Here is a 25,360-nt window from a genome sequence, read left to right on the forward strand (position 1 = left end):
CAAGGTTTAAACTCCATGGTGGAGCAACAGTTTTAAACACAGGCTTAATCCTGGCCAAAGCCTGACAAAAAGCCTGGACGTCAGGAACTTCTGACAGACGTTTGTGTAACAGAATGGACAGAGCTGAGATCTGTCCCTTTAATGAACTAGCAGATAAACCCTTTTCTAAACCTTCTTGTAGAAAAGACAATATCCTAGGAATCCTAACCTTACTCCAAGAGTAACCTTTGGATTCACACCAATATAGGTATTTACGCCATATCTTATGGTAAATCTTTCTGGTAACAGGTTTCCTAGCCTGTATTAAGGTATCAATAACTGACTCAGAAAACCCACGTCTTGATAAAATCAAGCGTTCAATTTCCAAGCAGTCAGCTTCAGAGAAGTTAGATTTTGATGTTTGAAGGGACCCTGTATCAGAAGGTCCTGTTTCAGAGGTAGAGACCAAGGTGGACAGGATGACATGTCCACCAGGTCTGCATACCAAGTCCTGCGTGGCCACGCAGGTGCTATTAGAATCACTGATGCTCTCTCTTGTTTGATTCTGGCAATCAATCGAGGAAGCAACGGGAAGGGTGGAAACACGTAAGCCATCCTGAAGTCCCAAGGTGCTGTCAGAGCATCTATCAGGACTGCTCCTGGATCCCTGGATCTGGACCCGTAACGAGGAAGCTTGGCGTTCTGTCGAGACGCCATGAGATCTATCTCTGGTTTGCCCCAACGTCGAAGTATTTGGGCAAAGACCTCCGGATGAAAAGTCTGACGACTTAAGAAATCCGCCTCCCAGTTCTCCACTCCCGGGATGTGGATTGCTGACAGGTGGCAAGAGTGAGACTCTGCCCAGCGAATTATCTTTGATACTTCCATCATAGCTAGGGAGCTTCTTGTCCCTCCCTGATGGTTGATGTAAGCTACAGTCGTGATGTTGTCCGACTGAAACCTGATGAACCCCCGAGTTGTCAACTGGGGCCAAGCCAGGAGGGCATTGAGAACTGCTCTCAATTCCAGAATGTTTATTGGCAGGAGACTCTCCTCCTGACTCCATTGTCCCTGAGCCTTCAGAGAATTCCAGATGGCACCCCAACCTAGAAGGCTGGCGTCTGTTGTTACAATTGTCCAGTCTGGTCTGCTGAATGGCATCCCCCTGGACAGATGTGGCCGAGAAAGCCACCATAGAAGAGAATTTCTGGTCTCTTGATCCAGATTCAGAGAAGGGGATAAGTCTGAGTAATCCCCATTCCACTGACTTAGCATGCACAGTTGCAGTGGTCTGAGGTGTAAGCGTGCAAAGGGTACTATGTCCATTGCCGCTACCATTAAGCCGATTACCTCCATGCATTGAGCCACTGACGGGTGTTGAATGGAATGAAGGGTGCGGCAAGCACTTTGAAGTCTTGTTAGCCTGTCCTCTGTCAGGTAAATCTTAATTTCTACAGAATCTATAAGAGTCCCCAGGAAGGGAACTCTTGTGAGTGGAACGAGTGAACTTTTCTTTTCGTTCACCTTCCATCCATGTGACCTTAGAAATGCCAGCACTAACTCTGTATGAGACTTGGCAGTTTGAAAGCTTGAAGCTTGTATCAGAATGTCGTCTAGGTATGGAGCTACCGAGATTCCCCGCGGTCTTAGTACCGCCAGAAGAGCACCCAGAACCTTTGTGAAGATTCTTGGAGCTGTAGCCAATCCGAATGGAAGAGCCACAAACTGGTAATGCCTGTCTAGGAAGGCAAACCTTAGGTACCGATAATGATCTTTGTGAATCGGTATGTGAAGGTAAGCATCTTTTAAATCTACAGTGGTCATGTACTGACCCTCTTGGATCATAGGTAAAATTGTCCGAATAGTCTCCATCTTGAACGATGGAACTCTTAGGAATTTGTTTAGGATCTTTAAGTCCAGGATTGGTCTGAAAGTTCCCTCTTTTTTGGGAACCACAAACAGATTTGAGTAAAACCCCTGTCCCTGTTCCGATCGTGGAACTGGATGGATTACTCCCATTAACAAGAGCTCTTGTACGCAGCGTAGAAACGCCTCTTTCTTTGTCTGGATTGTTGACAACCTTGACAGATGAAATCTCTCTCTTGGAGGAGAGTATTTGAAGTCCAGAAGGTATCCCTGAGATATTATCTCTAGCGCCCAGGGATCCTGAACATCTCTTGCCCAAGCCTGGGCGAAGAGAGAAAGTCTGCCCCCCACTAGATCCGATCCCGGATCGGGGGCCCTCAATTCATGCTGTTTTAGGGGCAGCAGCAGGTTTCCTAGTCTGCTTGCCCTTGTTCCAGGACTGGTTAGGTTTCCAGCCTTGTCTGTAGCGAGCAACAGCTCCTTCCTGTTTTGGTGCAGAGGAAGTTGATGCTGCTCCTGCTTTGAAATTACGAAAGGAACGAAAATTAGACTGTCTAGTCTTGGCTTTGGCTTTGTCCTGAGGCAGGGCATGGCCTTTACCTCCTGTAATGTCAGCGATAATCTCTTTCAACCCGGGCCCGAATAAGGTCTGCCCTTTGAAAGGTATATTAAGCAATTTAGACTTAGAAGTAACATCAGCTGACCAGGATTTTAGCCACAGCGCCCTGCGTGCCTGAATGGCGAATCCTGAATTCTTCGCCGTAAGTTTAGTAAGATGTACTACGGCCTCCGAAATGAATGAATTAGCTAGTTTAAGGACTCTAAGCCTGTCCGTAATGTCGTCCAGAGTAGCTGAACCAATGTTCTCTTCCAGAGACTCAATCCAGAATGCCGCTGCAGCCGTGATCGGCGCAATGCATGCAAGGGGTTGCAATATAAAACCTTGTTGAACAAACATTTTCTTAAGGTAACCCTCTAATTTTTTATCCATTGGATCTGAAAAAGCACAGCTATCCTCCACCGGGATAGTGGTACGCTTAGCTAAGGTAGAAACTGCTCCCTCCACCTTAGGGACCGTTTGCCATAAGTCCCTTGTGGTGGCGTCTATTGGAAACATTTTTCTAAATATCGGAGGGGGTGAGAACGGCACACCGGGTCTATCCCACTCCTTAGTAACAATTTCAGTAAGTCTCTTAGGTATAGGAAAAACCTCAGTACTCGTCGGTACCGCAAAATATTTATCCAACCTACACATTTTCTCTGGTATTGCAACTGTGTTACAATCATTCAGAGCCGCTAACACCTCCCCTAGTAATACACGGAGGTTTTCCAGTTTAAATTTAAAATTTGAAATATCTGAATCCAGTCTGTTTGGATCAGAACCGTCACCCACAGAATGAAGTTCTCCGTCCTCATGTTCTGCCACCTGTGACGCAGTGTCTGACATGGCCCTAATATTATCAGCGCACTCTGTTCTCACCCCAGAGTGATCACGCTTACCTCTTAGTTCTGGTAATTTAGCCAAAACCTCAGTCATAACAGTAGCCATGTCCTGTAATGTGATTTGTAATGGCCGCCCAGATGTACTCGGCGCTACAATATCACGCACCTCCCTCTGAGCGGGAGATGTAGGTACTGACACGTGAGGCGAGTTAGTCGGCATAACTCTCCCCTCGTTGTTTGGTGAAATTTGTTCAATTTGTACAGATTGACTTTTATTTAAAGTAGCATCAATACAGTTAGTACATAAATTTCTATTGGGCTCCACTTTGGCAATGCAACAAATGACACAGGTATCATCCTCTGAATCAGACATGTTTAACACACTAGCAAATAAACTTGTAACTTGGAAATACAATTCAATTAGAATAATATTAAAACGTACTGTGCCTTTAAGAAGCACAGAAGATCTATGACAGTTGAAAATTAATAAATTGAAACAGTTATAGCCTCAATCCTTGTAAACAACACAACTTTAGCAAAGGTTTAATCCCATTAGCAAAGATAACAAATTCTGAAAGCAGGAAACAAATTACAGAATAAACGTTTTTTATCTCAGTCAAACTATAATTCTCACAGCTCTGTTGAGAGAAATTACCTCCCTCAAAATAAGTTTTGAAGACCCCTGAGCTCTGTAGAGATGAACCGGATCATGCAGGGAATACAATGAGTTGCTGACTGAAATATTTGATGCGTAGTAAAAGCGCCAAAAAACAGCCCCTCCCCCTCACACACAGCAGTGAGGGAGAACAGAAACTGTCAGAAAACAGATTAAGCAACTGCCAAGTGGAAAAATAGTGCCCAAACATTTATTCACTCAGTACCTCAGTAAATGAAAACGATTTTACATTCCAGCAAAAACGTTAAAGCTGTTTAATAACTAGAGATTATGTTTATGTATTTCTTACAGTGTAATTCTAGTGAAGTACCATTCCCCAGAATACTGAAGTGTAAAGTATACATACATGACATTATATCGGTATGGCAGGATTTTCTCATCAATTCCATTGTCAGAAAATAAAAACTGCTACATACCTCTATGCAGATTCATCTGCCCGCTGTCCCCTGATCTGAAGTTTACCTCTCCTCAGATGGCCGAGAAGCAGCAATATGATCTTAACTACTCCGGCTAAAATCATATCAAAAACTCTGGTAGATTCTTCTTCAAACTCTGCCAGAGAGATAATAACACACTCCGGTGCTATTTTAAAATAACAAACTTTTGATTGAAGATATAAAACTAAGTATAATCACCATAGTCCTCTCACACATCCTATCTAGTCATTGGGTGCAAGAGAATGACTGGGAGTGACGTAGAGGGGAGGAGCTATATGCAGCTCTGCTGGGTGAATCCTCTTGCACTTCCTGTTGGGGAGGAGTAATATCCCAGAAGTAATGATGACCCGTGGACTGATCACACTTAACAGAAGAAATATATATATACATATACATATATACATACATATACATATACATACATATACATATATACATACATACATATACATACATACATACACACACTGGATATAAAAAGTCTACACACCACTGTTAAAATGTCGGGTTTCTGTGATGTTAAAAAATGAGACAAAGATAAATAATTTCAGAACTTTTTCCACTTTAATGTGACCTATAAACTGTACAACTCAATTGTAAAACAAACTGAAATCTTTTAGGTGGAAGTAAAAATAAAATAATATGGTTGCATAAGTGTACACACACATACACATTTACACACAGATATATATATAGATATATATATATATATATATAGAGAGATATATATATATATATATAGAGATATATATATAGAGATATAGATATATATATATATATATATATATATATATATATATATATATATATATATATATATATATATATATATATATATATATATATATATATATATATCCATCCCGGAACGCGTCTCAGCCCAGAGTATAAAGCTGCCGGGCAGCCGATGGCTTAGGATGCTGTCTAGGAATATACACATCTGTGCACTGCAGATACAAGACTAATGCACCTTGAGATCTCAATAGGAAGTCATTAGCTTGACCACCTTGCTGTAGACAACAGGATTATGACGTATTAAAGGCTTCACTTGCCACAGTGAAAAGATAACTAATCAGGCATAACAGGCTCCGTGCCGGGACCCTGTGGGAAAAATAAAGCAGCACACACACTATAGAGGAAGTGTTTGTGGCCACTATCTACCAAGGCATAAGAGCACTGCGGCTTATTGCAGAATCTCATTGTAAAAAAACTAAACAGCACATGACACCTCAAGCTGTAGTACGGAAATAGATTCGCTCAAATGCACTTCCACGTATTCTTGTGTTCCTTTCATCTCTGGCTGCGCTCCAAACACAATTCTAACAAACACAGAGCCAGTGGGTTTGGATCCGCACTAATACTTAGCGAACACTAAACATTTCTACTCTTATCTAGAAAGTTACATCCAATACTCTGATATTTATTGTGGACACGGATTACAAGATTAGAAAACCTAGAACTACCGGATTTTTTTCTTTTCTTTCTTAGTTCTGAAATTACAAAAATAGCTGCGGTTTCTTGCAAGATCCAATATCCAATGTCTCATCTCATGATACAAATTCATTACAGGAATACAACAAAAGAAAAACCCAGTATGGAAGTTTATTGATAAGGGACAATAAAGGCACAACTAAAGTTACATTGATTGGCATTTTAAACTACTTTGCAATTTACTTTTAGCCATTTTGCTTAGTTCTCTTGGTATCCTCTGTGGAAGAGTAATCCTAGGTGAGCTCAGGAGGGTACACGTGTCTTTAGCCACCTGGCATCAGCGTTTGTAACAATGTCATATATAGTTATAAACACTGCTGCCATAGAGTGCTAAGACACATGAACGCTCCTATCAGCCTACCTAGATTTACTCCAACAAAAGGATGCCAAAAGAACAAGCAAATTTTATAATAGAAGTGACATGGAGATTTGTTTGAAAATGCATGCTCTATCTAAATCATAAGTTTGATTTGTACATCATTTCCCTTTAAGATAGAGCATTTAATTTTAAAAACGTTTCAATTTACTTTCATCATCAAATTTACCACTTTATCTTGGAATCCTTGTTGAAACGTTCAACGCACACATTAACTTTTTAATCAAGACGCATGCATACTTTAGCCTACCTCAGTATGCTCTCATAGAAAAGTTACAACAACAAAAGAAAACCAAGAGAAAAACGGGTAAAATTTATAACAGAGCAAAGTGGAACTACCCCCCCCCCCCCCCCATTAAAAAAACGACACTATCTGTATCATTCATCCAAATACCAACTGGTCCCTGTGCTAGCAAAACAAACGTGTCCATACCCGATACTGGCACGAGGTATCCCTTTTAGTACAGTTTAACATGAGACATAAAAGCACATTTGTCAGTATTTTGAAGACCTTGTAAACCATTATATAAAATGTAAGCAATTTACCTTTATCCGCCAAAGAGAAGGTGCTGTTGAAGTAGGATTCCTCTACATTCCATGACGTGTCGTTCACCTTGTTAGACACTCCGCAAGTCCCCACACAGCTGACTTTGATTGCTGGAGAGAGGAGATCAGGACACAATTTGTTACTAGTGGCTTTAAGCATTCACTGACATTACACGTCTTTTGTAAACATGACATTTATTAAATTAAAAAAATTTTTTAGCAGAAAATATAACATTTAATTCGTAAATACTTTTAACTCTTCATTATAGCGCAAACATAGGTAGGATCATAGGCGCTCAGGAGCGTACACGTGCAATGTTATATACAGTTACAAACACTGTTGACAGAGGGCTATAGACAAAGATAAGGTTCCAGTTTACTTATGTTATAAATGATAAAAATTTGCTTCTCCACCCTTCTTCTTTAAAAAGGACAGTATAGTCCAAAATAAACTTTCACGATTCATATAGGGCATGTAATTTTAAACAACTTTTTAATTTACTTTTATCACCAATTTTGCTTTGTTCTTTTGGTATTCTTAGTTGAAAGCTAAACATAGGAAGGCTTGTATGCTAATTTCTTAGTCTTTGAAGGCCGCCTCTAATCTGAATGCATTTTGACAGCTTTTTACCACTAGAGGGTGTTAGTTCATGTGTGTCATATAGATAACATTGAGCTCACGCACGTGAAGAAACCTAGGAGCCAGCACCGATTGGCTAAACTGCATGTCTGTCAAAAGAATTGAAATAAGGGGGCAGTCTGCAAAGGCTTAGATACAAAGTAATCACAGAGGTAAAACGTATATTAATATAACTGTGTTGGTTATACAAAACTGAGGAATGGGCAATAAAGAGATTATCTATCTTTTTAAACAATAAATGCATCATGAAATTTTAATTTGACTTTACTATTTAAACTTGCTAAATGGATCTACAAGTCATCTATACATCTTGAACAAACATTGTGCTCATTGCTTAAACTCAAGCGAGTCTGTTTTTTCCACTGTAGAAGTTAAACAAAAATAAAACATGGCCGATACATATTTTAAAAAGGGACATTTAACTCAAAATGTCATTCCCAAAAAAAGGTGTAATCTACACAGTGAAACAGGTTCGCAACGGACAGTTTTTATTTATTTTTGTGTCATTTAAATCTAACATTTGTAATCCTAAAAAGTTAGTTTTTAGGTCAATTGTTCAGTTAGGAATTTGGAATGTTTTGCGCACACTGGGTGGGGCCTTGGTAACCGTGCACGGGGTAGAATGTAGGGACACGTTATAAGTATATTGTTTTTACAGTAAACTTACTAGCAGTGATCTAGGCTAGACTCAAATGCTGACAACGTGATTTCCTCATTCCCCCACTTGTAAAAGCTTCTGCATTTTATGCAAACAACATAATTCATGGGGATTAGAGCCACCTTTTCAACACGTGCACACTTTACTTTCTTAAAAATTAAAGGGATATAAAAACTCCAACATTTTTATTTTATGATAGAGATAGAGAATACAATATTAAACAATTTATCTTCATTCACTTGGTATCTTTTGGTAAAAAGCAGGGATGCATGCTTAGGAGCCGGGTTATTTCTAGAGCACTATATGGCAGCAGCTTTGCGACAATGTCATCCATTTACAAGAGCACTAGAGGGCAGCACTATTTCCTGTCATGTAGTGCTCCAGATGTCTACCTAGGTATCTCTTCTACGCAGAATATTATGGGAATGCCAGAGAACAATATGTACACTAATTTACACCTACTCTGAATTTCAAATAAGTAGATTTTTTTTTTTTACTGGCAAATTTAATTTTTCTCCCATTTTCCGACCCCGTTTCATGTGACAGCCAATCACAGACTAGTATACGTATGTAGTCTACGGATCTTGTTCCCCAGATAGTGTGTATATAAAAAGACTATGCAAAATTTGATAATGGAAGAAAATTGGAAAATGTCTAAAAACTGCTGCTCTATCTGAATCATAAGTTTATTTTTTACTTGAGTGCCCCTTTAAAGGTTAAGTTTCTATAAAGTACTTTAGTTCTATAAAGAAAAGGGCACTGCCATGTTAAAACCTTGTTTTTTCACTTATCCGTCTTCTGAGGAGGACAAACAAACACTGAACTGTGCCAACAAGGACTGTGTGAAGAAAAACAAACCTTGAATGAGGTCATCAAGTACGAGCATTCACAATCTAGGAGTGCGCAGGTGCATCAGTGAACTAAACCGGCACACAGGTGGGAGGTGTGTTTTGTGCAGTGCAAGGGTTAAGGATCTGCTACTGAGCAGCCTTGTTTTTCTATGGCATTGTGCCTGGGATCACCTTTCACACCCATTCATTCCCTCCCCAAGCCCTTTCTCCACCTCTCATTCCTGAAACGTAAGCTGCCCAGTCTGTCGCCGACCTACTAACAACATTTCCCATTCTCTTTGACATAACAGTATTCAGCACCTGAATGATTTGTTTGCCTATCATTCCGGGTGCAAACAGCGCACAACTTTTGTATATAACCCCTTGTTAGATGTCCCATGAAATGCACAACAGGGCCAGCACATTTTTAATATTTTACAATAGATCAGTTTAAAGGGACATTATGTTGTAAACATACTATGCTCTAAATTTGCTACAGCATTTTCTCATTACACAGTCAATCTTTGTGCTCTGCAAAGTTTCTGTGTTGTCCCCAACGAGGACACAGCCAGTGAGTGGAGTCTGCATGCATACACAGGCCCTGATTGGCTCACTGGTCATACCATACCGGGGGGTGGGGACGCATTGAGGGCAACAGTAACTATACATTTAACGTCTTTACATAAAGTATGTTGGTGTTAGTTTTCCATTTAACACTTTTCAAGTGGGGCTCATTGGAATTAAAGGGTTGTACCCCTCTTTAATATGCTTCCAATTATCTATTTTGCCTGCTGGAATGTGTTAAATTGTCAAACAGATACCTTTAATGTGATATAGCAGCTTTTGTTTGTTAAAATATCCACTCTAAATTTCAAGAGCATGCCCGAGTAAATTACCCTATTAAAAGATAATCATGACCACCCCGATCTGTTTCCCCCTGTCCCCGGCAGACTACAGTGTATCCTAAAAACTACACAGCAATTGCTTGATCAGTTCAGGCATTCTGTTATAGCTGTCACTAATAAAGCTACAGGAAAAAGCATTTTCAAGAGTTATCTCCCAAGACTGCAAAACATCACAAATGCAATGCAAGTTTGTAAGTACAGTTTATGAATGGAAAAAAAAAAAAAAATCACTTTGAATATATGTTCATGAAAACGCATAAGGTATATTTTTAAGGGGGGGGGGTACATTGCAAACTTTGTTTCAAATAACACACAAACAAAAACAAAAAAAGCTTTACCAACAAAACAGTAAATATAAAACAGATCTTTAGCATTGCACTCAAAGGACATGTACAACAACGTTTCAGACACAACCACAAATAAATTAACAGTGAAAAATTTATAGAAAAATAACTTTAAACTTTTCAGCTGAGCAAGAACTGAAACAAACAACTGCAGGAGGGAATAAGTTAAACCAGCCTTGAATGCCCCTATTTGCCTTGTGGTATTTTTCTGTAGCAGCTGGGGGGGGGGGGTGCAGGGTTCCCCTGGTAACCGAACATTAGAGAATGCTGCCCTTCAGGGCTATTAATAGCTGCAGCTTAGACCTGGCTCTGTAGTCAGGATAGAGTAACAAGTGGCATTCACTGCAAAGTGTACTCAGCAGCCAACTGGCATCCCTAAATAGCTGTCAGTCATCTGTTTAGCCTCTCTCTAAACACCTGACACAGGGGATTTCACACCACAGATGATGGGAAAACAAACCCAACTCTGCTGCAAAGAGGTGGGCAAAAGTGGCTCAGTGGTATTCACTATAAAAAGGAGATATTTATCTAGGCATATCATACAATTAGCTCACTCACTTATGACTTCTGTATTTGGGAAGTGTGTGTGTGTAGTGAGAATATCAAGGGAGAGAGAAGAATACAGAAATAAGGGGTTGAAATGACTTTAAGGGACAGCATTAGACCATGCAATTTTTGCACTACTCGCTATGGAATGCTATTTGTTCAGCCCCCGCAAAGGGGTTAAATTTAAAGTTCCGAGGAGGAAAAGCCAATGAGCCAATCCGCAGCAGTTTAAACAACTTACCAGTTAGCTTCTATTATTAAATTAGCAATGCAGTACTTTGTCTTACTAGATGTATTCAGCTAGTTCAATCATATGACAGATTAGAATGAATATACACACATATATACATATACGCGCGTGCAGCCACTAATCCCGAGCTAGCTCCCAGAAGTGCATTGCTGCCGTTAAGCCTACCTAGGTATGCTTTTAAACAAAGACAAGTAAATTATAGAAGTAAATTGGAACATTTTCTAAAACTGTATGCTATATCTTAGGGTTCTTAACACTTTTTTTTCTCCAAGAACAGGCTAAATAAACTATTTCAAATGCCAATATAAGGGTAATGGAAATACTTGTAAACAATTTAATACACTCCAGCAGGTAAAGTACATCATTGGGAACAAATTAAAGGGGGTAAAAATATTGAGTAAACTGTCCCTTTAAAAAAGGGACAGTAAACAACTTGAGATTTGTAAATAAAATGTTTATGCATAAAAAAAAAAAAAAAAAAAAACTAAATGGCAATATAGTTACATTATTTTGCACCCTTATGTAATTTAGCAGGTTCTAATGCTCAGAGCTTGAAATGCACCATGCTGACTTATCAGGGCTAACCATGCTACATACATGTCCCTAATTGGTTTTAACAGATAACAACTGAAAAGAAATACATGACCGTGGCTAGCTTGGTAGTCTGAACTAAAGCCCATATTGGCTCTTTCAAATAAGGCAAATGGTGGTGGGGGAGCTTGGCTATAGAAATATAATTGCAGTAAAAATGATGTTAATTTGTTATAAAAAAACTTTGCTGATGTTATTCTATAGAAATACAACAGAAATGTCTTGTAATTGCAATGTGTTTACTGTCCCTTTAAAGGAGCCATATAGCCATATGTCTGTTTAATACCCTGCAGCAGGTACAAAAAGTCATTGTAAAACTATGCCATGCACTATATAGGTAGGGGAAACAGGAAGTTATAAATACAACAAATGACAGATACTAAACTACTAGATCACTAAAGTAGACTGCACAACAAACATAAAAAAATGATATATGTACATTCAGGTGCAGTCCTTTCCAGTTAAAACTTGCTTGTCATTCCTTGAAAAAGATATTTTAATTAATTATTATAATTTGACCTGATAATGTAATGGGATATATAATTTGATGGTGATGGTTTTATTAAGATTATAAAAATCATGCTCATCTAGTTAAACATGCATGGTACACCAAGAAAAAGCAAATAGACAACGATGAGTGACGTTATTAGGAGTAGTTAGGGTGTTGCATAAGCAACTGATACTTCTATAAATAAGCTTTGCACCCATCAGTGATGTAGAGAGGAACCAGTGTGAAACGTACCAACACTTTTTCCTCATCCAAGATGGCTGCCATGTGTCAAATTTATATTCTGAGCATGCAGCATGGGCAAGAAATGGAACTTTAATGATCTAATTTGCAAAATGTTTTGCCCACATCCCCAGAGAGGCTCCTGCATGACCCAGAACCTACCCCAGCAAAATGCCACACAGCAAATGCTCGATCAGTGCAACTGGTCAAAGCAAAAGAGAGAATGCATTTCCTTAATGGCAATAAAACCAACTAAGTTTCATCTAGGATGAATTTCAAAACATATTTTCCTGTCCTGGATCAATGGATTATTTCCTGTGATGCTTGCCTCTCTCCACCAGTAATGTGGGGCAGCTGTCCTTAAAGGGACAGTCTACATTAGAATTTTTATTGTTGTAAAAGATAGATAATCCCTTAATTACCCATTCCCTAGTTTTGCATAACCTGCACAGTTATATTAATGTACTTTTTACTTCTGTAATTACCTTGTAGCTAAGCCTCTGCAAACAGCCCCCTTATTTCAGTTCTTTTGACAGACTTGCATTTTTGCCAATCGGTGCTGACTCCTTGGTAACTCCACGTGCATGAGCACAGTGTTATCTATATGACACACATGAACTAATACCCTCTAGTGGTGAAAAACTGTCAAAATGCACAGCCTTCGAGGTCTAAGAAATCAGCATATGAACCTCCTAGGTTTAGCTTTCAACTAACAATACCATGAATCTAGAGAACAAAGCAAAATTGGTGATAAAAGTAAATTGGTTACGTTGTTTAAAATGACATGCCCTATTTGAATCATTAAAGGATTTTTTTGGACTTGACTGTCCCTTTAAAGGTTTTAATTATTATTTTTCCAAGTAACTTGAAGCTCTAATTAACTAAATGTAATTGAGAGAGAAAATAACATTTGGAAACTATACAGCTACACACGTCTGAAGAATATTTGGTTAGGCAATAGAACAATGGTTGTCAAATCTGTGTAAAATTTAGGAGCCAGGAAGAATATATAGGAGCCAGGCACACTTTTAGAAGAAGAGTGTGGTATTTGAATACACATATATGGAGAATAATAGGAACAAGGAGGTAACATTCTCAGATCCAGTGGCTTTGTCGAGCTCTGAAGTAGAGGCTTTTTTAAACTAAACAGTGCACAAGGGAGGCAGTAGCTGGACTCAGAATATGAGGTTACGTAATATTTTCCTTCCTTCTTCAGTGAAGGGTCAGGCGTGGTGCAGTAGGATTATAAATCATCTTTGAACATATTATTTGATCTGATAATACATGTACTGGAAAGCTTGTAACTGTAGGATTCAGAGGACAGGTTGCTTTATTTATACATAAATACACACACACACCTTACCCTCAGAGGGAGGGGAAAAAACAAAACTGTCCCTCAGTATTCTAGTAGAATCTTATGTTTCAGACATATTTGTCAGCTCCTGTCCTAGTGAGTGAGTGAGTGAGAGAGAGTGTGAGTGAGTGAGATACATACACACACAGCACTTACTCTGGTGAGCTGAGGTAAAATATCTTCCCTTTTTACAGAGAGATGTTCAGGTGATATTATCTTGTCAGCTTTTTAAAATCATGTTAAATCACTTTAAAGTGATGCAGCATGAGTATTTTGTCCCTTTAAAAAAAAAAAAAAAAAAACAGTTTCTCAGGTTGTAGACACCCTATGTGCATGGGGTCTTGCTGGATAGTGTATGAGAATCTCAGTAATATGCCCGAGTGTGCAAGAAACTTTGCTTATTTCTGTGTATCTTTGAGAAAGCTTTTTTCAGCAAAACACGTCTTATTGGTAATTTGGATGTACCATATATTTTTATGCCTACATTTTTCACAATATTAAGAAATAACAAATAGCCTTTTTTTATGGAAACAAAGTTTGTTAGTTGTGTCTATTACTTGGTAAAATGATGCACTAACAACTCGTTGACAAGCATAGAGAATTTAACCAGACAGATCAGCAAAATCTAATTTGCAAATGTTATCAGGAAACTGAAAGGGGCACTAATTAAAACATTCTATAGAACATACTGACAGGAGCTTAAAGGGATATTATACACTCATTTTTTCTTTGCATAAATGTTTTGTAGATGATCTATATATAAAGCCTATAGAGTTTTTTTTTTTAAAAAAATGTATAGTTTTGCTTATTTTTAAATAACATTGCTCTGATTTTCAGACTCCTAACCAAGCCCCAAAGTTTTATAAGAATACCGTCAGTTACCTACTCCAGCTTGCTCCTGTTTGTGTAAAGGGTTCTTTTCATATGCAAAAGAAGGGGGGGGGGGAGTGTCTTATTTGCCACTTACAGTGGGCTTTCCAGCTACCTTTTCAACGGAGCTAAACTGAGAGCTTCTAAGTAAGTTTTTAAACAGATTTATACTGGATTTTTATATCAGTATCTGTGCATCTTATTCTTTATAGTAGTGTCTATTACATGCAGTTATATGAAAATGAGTGTATACTGTCCCTTTAAGGGTCACCTACTAATTTTGATCAATGGCTATTCATTTAGTATTTGTAAAACACAGGTGCCAACCCTAAGTGTGTGTAAAATAAAATCCCTGTAGGTGCAAATACTCACAAAACATTTTTTTTCCTACATAAAGATATTCTTTATTTCAATATATTAAACTAACAACCACAGCAGATGTTGGCTGTGTAGATGGGACACCAAGTTTAAGATGGCATTACAAATCATGTTGATTATAATAATAAAATTATCACAAAATTAAGGTTTTAAATGATTTAAAGTTATATTCCAGCCAAATTGGAATTTGCATGGATGTATTTCAGTTTTTAATAGAATAATTTTTGGAATACACATGTATTAGCAAAAATGCTTCTAATAAAAGCTATAGCCGTTTTAAAAGTGTATTTAAATATGCACCGTGCACCAGCATTATAAACACAGCACTTGCTCAGAGAGCCTAAGGTGCTTGTCCCATCGGGTAATGACTCAATTTGTTAATTGCCAATATGATAGATCCCCACTGGTGCTCTGAGCAGCTGCAGTATTCATTATACATGTGCACAGAAAAAACATTTTGCCAGTAAATATATTTTGCAAATATGTTTCTAATCAAAGATGTAATTCAAATATGTGCATTTCAATCTTGTTGTTTTGCAGTCTAGGGACATAGCTCTTGAAATGCCTGTGGCTAATCAGGAACAGTTACAAACAAGACCCTGCACTGATCTAGCAATAGTTCATGTAGCATATCCTAGGGTTAGTGCCCTGAAACTTGCATAAACTAAAATTTTGACAAGTAAAATTAAAGGTAAAGTTGACTAAATGGATTAATGAAGGTATAATGCAATTTGTTTTTAAAGAAACAGGTGTATATATGAAAATATACGGTAAAGCGCTATATACTCGTTCCAAACAGTATGATGTTACAAAACACCCAGTATGAGATTAGTAAACATAAGGGTAAACATCAGGGTACACTGGTAACTGGATTTATCATATAGCCAGTACACAGGTACTCACATAAGTCCAGAGTCAAAGTTACTGGTGTTTAAGTCCAAGAGATGTCTCCCAAATCACAGAGAGAAATAAATAGATGTGTGTGTGGTCTCGCTGCTCCTCCAAACAGGACTTCCGAATTTCCCAAGAAACTGTATAGAAAAGAAAAAAGCAGAGGAGCGCCGACTCAAATGTAGGGATAAAACAATTTATTAGAACAAAAACTGCGGTTCAATAACACTCACAAGATAAAAGGGGTATAATACATATCTGGGCCGTCTGCCATGAAAAATCCCCCTGCGGTCAGTCCACAATCCCTCCGATGTTGGGAGGTAAAACTTCCGGCTGTTAGAATCTCCCGCTTAGTATTCAGTCCTTACCACACCGCTCTGCAGTCGCGGGTGGTGACGTGAAATTCAGCGTGCAGTATTAGTGGTTAAAGGTAGATCAATACACTACGGATCCCTTGTAGGGACAAACGAAGTTGCGAGCCTGGATCTTTCTTCTACGCGTTTCGTCCTGATCGACAGGACTTTGTCAAGAATACTTGAACGGCTCTGCTGGCACCTTAATATACCAGCTTTTAACCAATGCGGTTCAGGCTCTGGATTAGTGTAACTTAGACAGGTCAAATATATTCACTAACTTATTAGCGATTATTTTTAAAAAGCTATATACCTTACAAATTTGTGATCTAATAATATACATGATACGAAAAAATATATACATATAACAGTGCATATAGATGAATATAGACTTAAAAGGCGAACTGATTGGATGTAAAACTAAATATATAAATGTCACAAACTACCAGCGAATGTATACATAACCAGTATTAGATTTGCTATATATACTGCATGAAGTATTAGTATAAAATCATTATATAATATACAAATACATACCTATGGTTCAAATATTAGATCATAGTTTCTCATAAAAACAAGTTTCATAGGAATTTCTATATATTCACTGTAAAATAAAATTGTAAAAGAATAAACTATAACACTTCATTAAAAGCTGTGTATCATATTACTAAAACAGATATATATAGAGCCATTAAAACTGGATATACATATAAGGAGAACCAAGATAAAAATTACTTCTTAAAAAGATAGATTATTTCATAAAAACGCTTGTATATCTAGTTCAATGTTTAACCCCTTAGGTTCTAAGCAGTCTAGAGTTTTAATCCAATAGGTTTCTCTTTGTCTTAATTTCAACAGTCTATTAGTGTCCCATTTATCGGGTGCTACCCATTCAATGATTTTTATACTAAGATCTTTTGGATTTTGATTGTGGCAAACTTTAAAATGATGTGAAACACTATGATTGTCGAAACCTGACTCAATATTTTTAACATGCTCTCTGAGTCTATATTTAATTTTTCTTTTCGTCCTACCTATATAGATTTTTCCACATTTACAGCTCAACTGATATACAACATAAGTGGTATGGCAGGTGCATCTGAATTTGCACTTGTATGTTCGTTTGCCATTGTAATTGTTAAATGTAGTATGGTTACTATCAATCAAAGGGCACATAATGCATTCAGAGACCTTGCATGGATACAGGCCTACCTTACTACCACACCAACTAGTAAGAGTACCATTTACTGTTTTTTGTCGAAGTTTGGTGGGTGCTATGTAGTTTTTGAGATCCTTATTTTTCCTAAATATGACCTCAGGCTTATCACTAAGTGCCTTCTGTAATACTGGGTCCAGTTTTAACACATTCCAGTGTTTATTGATAATCTTTTTAATGTGGTGATGTTGATTGTTGTATCTTGTAATAAATTTGACAGATCCCTCTTGGAGATTATTTCTATTGTTCTTCTTTTTATTCACATGTTGGTTAGTGAGAAGAGCTTCTCTATCTATATTTAGGGCTCTGATTCTGGCGGTATTAAGAAGTTCTCTATTGTAACCTTTCTCTAAAAATTTATCTGTTAGAACATCAGCTTCTTTGTTATAGTCCTCTATATGTGTACAGTTGCGTCTGATTCTCTGATATTGCCCTATTGGAATGTTGTTTTTCCACTGTTTGTAGTGGCCACTTTTGGCATTTAATAAACCATTTCTGTCAGTAGGTTTATGATAATTTTTTACACATACTTTATTGGTATGGTTATCACAGTATATCACTAGATCTAAAAAAGATATGGATTCGGGTGAGCATTCATATGTAAATTTTAAATTTAAAAGATTACCATTGATATGTGAAATAAAATCATCTATTTGATCCCTAGGGCCCTGCCATATAATTAAAATATCATCTATATACCTGAAGTATTTAAAAATGTTATTAAAAAATGGGTTATTGTTCCATATATATCTGTCTTCAAACTGGGACATGTAAATGTTAGCATACGATGGGGCAAAAGTGGTCCCCATCGCCGTACCCTGTATTTGATGGTAGAAACAACCCTCAAATAAGAAGTAGTTATGTGTTAAGACAAATTGTACAGCATCCACTATAAATTTACGTTGTACCTCAGGGAGATGACTATTACATAATGTATCGCTAATTGCCATGGTACCTTGTAAATGTGGGATGCTAGTATAAAGAGCAGCAGCATCGCAGGTAATCCAGATATAGTCTTCCTGCCAGTCTAAACCCTCCATTTTGTTAATAACATCAATGGTGTCTCTGAGATAGGCTCTTGAGGATATAACAATAGGTTGTAGGTAAGAGTCCACATATTTGGATAAGTTATCACATAGAGAGCCTATCCCAGAGACAATGGGTCTACCAGGAGGGTTAAGAGGATCCTTGTGGATCTTGGGTAAGTGATAAAAACATGAGATTTTTGGGGCCACTTCATATAAAAATTGATATTCTTCTGTATTTAAAACGTTCAAGGCCTTAGCTTCATTTAAAAGTATAAATAATTCTTTTTTGAATTTCTCAGTAGGATTAAAGGTTAGAAGAGAATACGTGTCCCTATCGGATAATAGGCGTTGTGCTTCTGCTATGTAATCTATCCGATTCTGCACTACTATGCCACCGCCCTTATCGGCAGCTCTAAATATGATGTCATAATTTGCACTCAGTGTTTTTAGGGCTATTCTTTCTTCTTTGGAAAGATTATCATTTTCTAATTTCTTTCTATTTACAGTTTTATGAGAAAGTTCCTCAATATCCTGGCATACTAATCTATTAAATATTTTGATGTATTCTGTTTGGCTGTGGATGGGATAAAAAACAGATTGTCGTTTCAAAGGACAATGTTTCACAGTGAAGTCGTCCATGTCCTCATATACTGATAAGTCTGATAAATTAGGGTCTATTCCAATCGGACTGTCATCTAAACTGGCCCCTAAATTTTCTAAGATCAGGAGATCATCAGTATTAACATTATTTAAATGTTCATGTGTACTGATGTATTTGGAAAAATGTCTTTTTAATGTGACTTTTCTCACAAATTTTTGAACGTCTATATATAGATCAAAATAGTTAGGTGTATTATTTGGAGAAAAATTTTTAAACCCTTAGTTAATAGTTTTAATTCGCTAGTGGAGAACTCTTTATTAGAAAGGTTAAAAATCATCTTGCTATTAGCTTCTAATATCCTCTCTCTTTGTTTCTTTTGCCTAGATTTGAATCCTCCCCGATTCCCTCTTGATCTAATTCGTCTATGGTTCTTTTGGGGTTTCTCTGGTTTAGAGTTTTGTTTAGAATATTCTCCCTCCCTGAATAGTGACCTTCTAAGTGGTGATTGGACTGTGTCTGTTGTTTGTATTGCTGTTGTCCCTGTTTGTGCCCCCCCCCTTGTAGTCTCCAGGGGGGTATCTCTAAAAAATGATGACGATTTTCTTGGACTTGATTATCAGTTCGATAATTTGCTCTAGGTGTATATGTAGACCTGTTATTAGAGTCCTTTTTATTGTGATTCATAGTTTTGGGTTTAGCTCCTTCATATTGCCATCTGGGTGATTGTGGTTGTGTATCAAGGCCAAAAAATCTATTTTGTGTGGGGACATCATGCCATACATTTTCATCCCTATATTGATAATGAGTCCCTACTCTTGAATTGGGGTAATCGTGACTTCTATTGTAATTTCCATTTTGTTTATTTTTCATTTGAAAATTCGGTTTATTCCAATCTCTTCTCGGTGTTTGATAAACACGAGTATTGGTTATATGTGGATCTGTAGAGGTTCTATAGTTGTTGTTACTATTACTATAGGATCTTTCAGGAAGTGGTTCCCTATTTGAACTAGACAGGGACTCCGGTTGTATGGCCCTATTTGACTCATCCTGACCCCTATTTCTGTGTGATGCATTTTTTCTATATGAGTACACCTGGTCTGTTTTAAAATCCTCCAAATCTCTTTGCAATTTTTTGGTTTTGTTAATTTGTAATTCACTAGAAAAAGAATCTACCCTTTGTTGGATGTTTTTATTAAGCTCCTTCCATTTCTGGATGTGTTCAAAGGGTTGTATCTTTGTCACTAGGGTATCAATCTCTAATTTTAAAGAATTTAATTTATATTCTCTATATTTGATAAGTAATTTGATGAGTGCCTTAGAGCATGTGTGCAAGATCTGTTCCCACTCAAGTTGGAATTCAACTTCATCTAGATTGAACGCTGGAAATTTGAAAATCCTAAGTCCCCTAGGAATGATATCATGGAGGATGTAATTATCTAGGAGTATTAGATCCTGCCACTCCTTTGCATCTTTCATTAAAAGTTTTTCTAGATCTCTGAATAATACTATAGGATCTATTAGGGAATCTTTGACTATACTGTTGTTATCCAATAAGTTGGATGACCTTTGTCTATTGTTACGCCAGTTATTATCCCCAAATTGGGTATGAGCCTCAGAAAAAACCTGGACATTATAGTGGATGCTGTACAATTTGTCTTAACACATAACTACTTCTTATTTGAGGGTTGTTTCTACCATCAAATACAGGGTACGGCGATGGGGACCACTTTTGCCCCATCGTATGCTAACATTTACATGTCCCAGTTTGAAGACAGATATATATGGAACAATAACCCATTTTTTAATAACATTTTTAAATACTTCAGGTATATAGATGATATTTTAATTATATGGCAGGGCCCTAGGGATCAAATAGATGATTTTATTTCACATATCAATGGTAATCTTTTAAATTTAAAATTTACATATGAATGCTCACCCGAATCCATATCTTTTTTAGATCTAGTGATATACTGTGATAACCATACCAATAAAGTATGTGTAAAAAATTATCATAAACCTACTGACAGAAATGGTTTATTAAATGCCAAAAGTGGCCACTACAAACAGTGGAAAAACAACATTCCAATAGGGCAATATCAGAGAATCAGACGCAACTGTACACATATAGAGGACTATAACAAAGAAGCTGATGTTCTAACAGATAAATTTTTAGAGAAAGGTTACAATAGAGAACTTCTTAATACCGCCAGAATCAGAGCCCTAAATATAGATAGAGAAGCTCTTCTCACTAACCAACATGTGAATAAAAAGAAGAACAATAGAAATAATCTCCAAGAGGGATCTGTCAAATTTATTACAAGATACAACAATCAACATCACCACATTAAAAAGATTATCAATAAACACTGGAATGTGTTAAAACTGGACCCAGTATTACAGAAGGCACTTAGTGATAAGCCTGAGGTCATATTTAGGAAAAATAAGGATCTCAAAAACTACATAGCACCCACCAAACTTCGACAAAAAACAGTAAATGGTACTCTTACTAGTTGGTGTGGTAGTAAGGTAGGCCTGTATCCATGCAAGGTCTCTGAATGCATTATGTGCCCTTTGATTGATAGTAACCATACTACATTTAACAATTACAATGGCAAACGAACATACAAGTGCAAATTCAGATGCACCTGCCATACCACTTATGTTGTATATCAGTTGAGCTGTAAATGTGGAAAAATCTATATAGGTAGGACGAAAAGAAAAATTAAATATAGACTCAGAGAGCATGTTAAAAATATTGAGTCAGGTTTCGACAATCATAGTGTTTCACATCATTTTAAAGTTTGCCACAATCAAAATCCAAAAGATCTTAGTATAAAAATCATTGAATGGGTAGCACCCGATAAATGGGACACTAATAGACTGTTGAAATTAAGACAAAGAGAAACCTATTGGATTAAAACTCTAGACTGCTTAGAACCTAAGGGGTTAAACATTGAACTAGATATACAAGCGTTTTTATGAAATAATCTATCTTTTTAAGAAGTAATTTTTATCTTGGTTCTCCTTATATGTATATCCAGTTTTAATGGCTCTATATATATCTGTTTTAGTAATATGATACACAGCTTTTAATGAAGTGTTATAGTTTATTCTTTTACAATTTTATTTTACAGTGAATATATAGAAATTCCTATGAAACTTGTTTTTATGAGAAACTATGATCTAATATTTGAACCATAGGTATGTATTTGTATATTATATAATGATTTTATACTAATACTTCATGCAGTATATATAGCAAATCTAATACTGGTTATGTATACATTCGCTGGTAGTTTGTGACATTTATATATTTAGTTTTACATCCAATCAGTTCGCCTTTTAAGTCTATATTCATCTATATGCACTGTTATATGTATATATTTTTTCGTATCATGTATATTATTAGATCACAAATTTGTAAGGTATATAGCTTTTTAAAAATAATCGCTAATAAGTTAGTGAATATATTTGACCTGTCTAAGTTACACTAATCCAGAGCCTGAACCGCATTGGTTAAAAGCTGGTATATTAAGGTGCCAGCAGAGCCGTTCAAGTATTCTTGACAAAGTCCTGTCGATCAGGACGAAACGCGTAGAAGAAAGATCCAGGCTCGCAACTTCGTTTGTCCCTACAAGGGATCCGTAGTGTATTGATCTACCTTTAACCACTAATACTGCACGCTGAATTTCACGTCACCACCCGCGACTGCAGAGCGGTGTGGTAAGGACTGAATACTAAGCGGGAGATTCTAACAGCCGGAAGTTTTACCTCCCAACATCGGAGGGATTGTGGACTGACCGCAGGGGGATTTTTCATGGCAGACGGCCCAGATATGTATTATACCCCTTTTATCTTGTGAGTGTTATTGAACCGCAGTTTTTGTTCTAATAAATTGTTTTATCCCTACATTTGAGTCGGCGCTCCTCTGCTTTTTTCTTTTCTATACAATTTGTTTTTACCTTTCATGAGTAAAAATGTTAAAAGCAGTTGATAGCTCTTTAATGATCAGTGAGGACATTTATTTGTAAACAAAGGAGTAACCGGGGCCCAATGCCAAAACCTGACTCAGTTCCACTGCTGTTAAATAGCTGTATTTACTGAGGTCTTCCTAAAGCCTCTCCCTTATACCTTCTCTACGCACAGCAACCAAAGCAGTCACTTAACCCTGCCATTCCCACAGAGCTAGACAAATTCAAAACTACACAGTTCCACTGATACAGAGGTAAACCGCAGAACGCCGACTCCTCAGATCCGTTAAGCCCTAAAATAGATCAGGTTTTCACTTCTAGATAAGTCACTCTACATTTATAACTGGGCTTGACAACTCCAGGGAATTGAAGCTTCTAATGGTTTATTACTGATTACTCATCAAAATGGCCACTAGCTTGTGCCGCACACTGCCAACTCTAAGTCTCTGCACCAGACCTATCCTCTTCCCTATTTAGCCACACCACTGGCTGTCTATCTAGTATCTCTTCCCAAATGTCCTCTTGTTACCTACAGCTCCTCCTCTAACCCCCTTCATCCACTATCACCAATTCTCAAACCTTTATTACTGTTGATAACATTGCCATCCCTTTAACCCCTCTTGCCCACTGCCTTGAGGATCACACTTAAAAAGGACATGAAACCAAATTCCCCCCCCCATGATTCAGATGATAGAGCATACAATTGTAAACAATTTTCCAATTGGTGGTTGCACATATATGCCACTTTTCATTGGCTTACAAATATGTGCAGCCAGCTCTCAGTAGTGCATTACTGCTACATTTATAAAGAATACCAATACAAATTAGCAAGATGAGTAAAATAGGAAAGCTGCTTAAAAATGTATAATCTGAGTCATAAAAGAAATAAAGGTTTGGGTTTCATGTCCCTTAAACTCAGAACTTCCACCTGCCTAACAAACTTTTGTAGAAAGTGTCCGGTAGTACGTGTTTTATCAGGGAAGTATGTGGGTGGAGCCACTGCAACATGGGCGGAGTTAGTCATGGCATTGCTAGGCAACAGTAAAACAGTGATTTATAAGGCAGAAGACAAGATAGAGCTCATCAACTCTGTGATGCAAAACGTAGGATGGTTTGGAGCTCTCCTTTTATTTAATTTTTAGCCAACTCCTGCTGCTTACGTCTTAATCTCTATAATTCTGCACTTCCTCACACGAGACAATAAAAATGTCAATATACTTATTTTTTATAACACATTGACTCCTACGTAATCTTCTCTGGCCTCTCAAATTATCATCTATCCTGTCTGGAATACACCATAAATGCCTTTGCCAGACCAATCAATGGCCTCCCTTTAGCCTCAAGAATAAAAATTCTAAATCTCAAAACATACAAATCCTTCAACATTGCCTCTCCTATATCTCTGCCCTGTGTACAAATAATTTCCCACCCCTCTCACACTGCACAAGACCTGTTCTTTCCTTCTCTCATTACTTCCTCATATTGAGTTCTACAGGACTTCTCTACATCTGACCCTATGCTGTGGATCTTGCTACAATCTTCTAGATCACTTGTTTTCAAACCTGTTCTCAGGCCTCCCTAACAGGCCAGGTATTCCGGATTACCTTGGATGAGAGCAGGTAACATAACCATCAGCTGATTATTTCACCTGTGCTCTAGTTCAGATATCCTCACAATCTGGCCTGTTACGGGGGTCCTAGGACATGATTGAAAACCAGTAATCTAGATTAAGACATTTCCTTATTAAAGGGATATTCAAATATTAAAATAAAAAAAAAACACATTTTATATTCAACAATCTCTTTAACGAACGAAGGACTGAATGCAACAACTTTTTTTTTTTTATTAATTATATAGTAGACATGTGCATTTGTTTAGACAAACGAAAGACGAATCATGCAACCGATAGCAGCATTTGTCTCTTTTTGAAGCCGGATTTGTGTGAAAGTGCAACACACGAAGATCTGTGCAAAGCCACACAAATTTCACACTAATAAATCTGGTTCCGAAAAGAGCCAAACACGAATATCCGCTGCAAGATTCGCCATTCGTTTGTCTAAACTAGGGTTCTTCAAAGCCCCCCCCCCCCCAAGACCCAATGTCATGATACCACATACTTTTGTGACCCTATTTTTGTGCTTTGTCTAAAAATCTCTAAAATAATATACAACAAGATAGCTGCAACTTTTGGTAAAATGACTAAAATGTGTGCACACGTTATTCCTGATTGTAGTCAAACTTGAAAGCGTTGTAAAAAGTAATACAACACACACACAAATCTTCATTATCCGGTATTTGTAGAGCGCCAACAGATTCCACAGCGCTATAAACATAGGTGGTATACAAGATAACATTTATAGGGATCAAATGGGTAGAGGGCCCTGCCG

General features: G+C 37.4%; 1 protein-coding gene across 1 annotated transcript in view; it reads right to left on the minus strand.

The window, feature by feature from the left end:
* ARRDC1 (arrestin domain containing 1) overlaps positions 1-25,360 on the minus strand; it is a 55,853-nt gene that overhangs the window by 19,217 nt on the left and 11,276 nt on the right. The window contains exon 2 of the mRNA XM_053695876.1: positions 6,815-6,925. Coding sequence (XP_053551851.1) covers positions 6,815-6,925 — 111 coding nt within the window. The remainder of the gene's footprint in view (positions 1-6,814; positions 6,926-25,360) is intronic.

The sequence above is a fragment of the Bombina bombina genome, chromosome 12 (assembly GCF_027579735.1).
Source record: "Bombina bombina isolate aBomBom1 chromosome 12, aBomBom1.pri, whole genome shotgun sequence".
Classification (NCBI taxonomy): domain Eukaryota; kingdom Metazoa; phylum Chordata; class Amphibia; order Anura; family Bombinatoridae; genus Bombina; species Bombina bombina.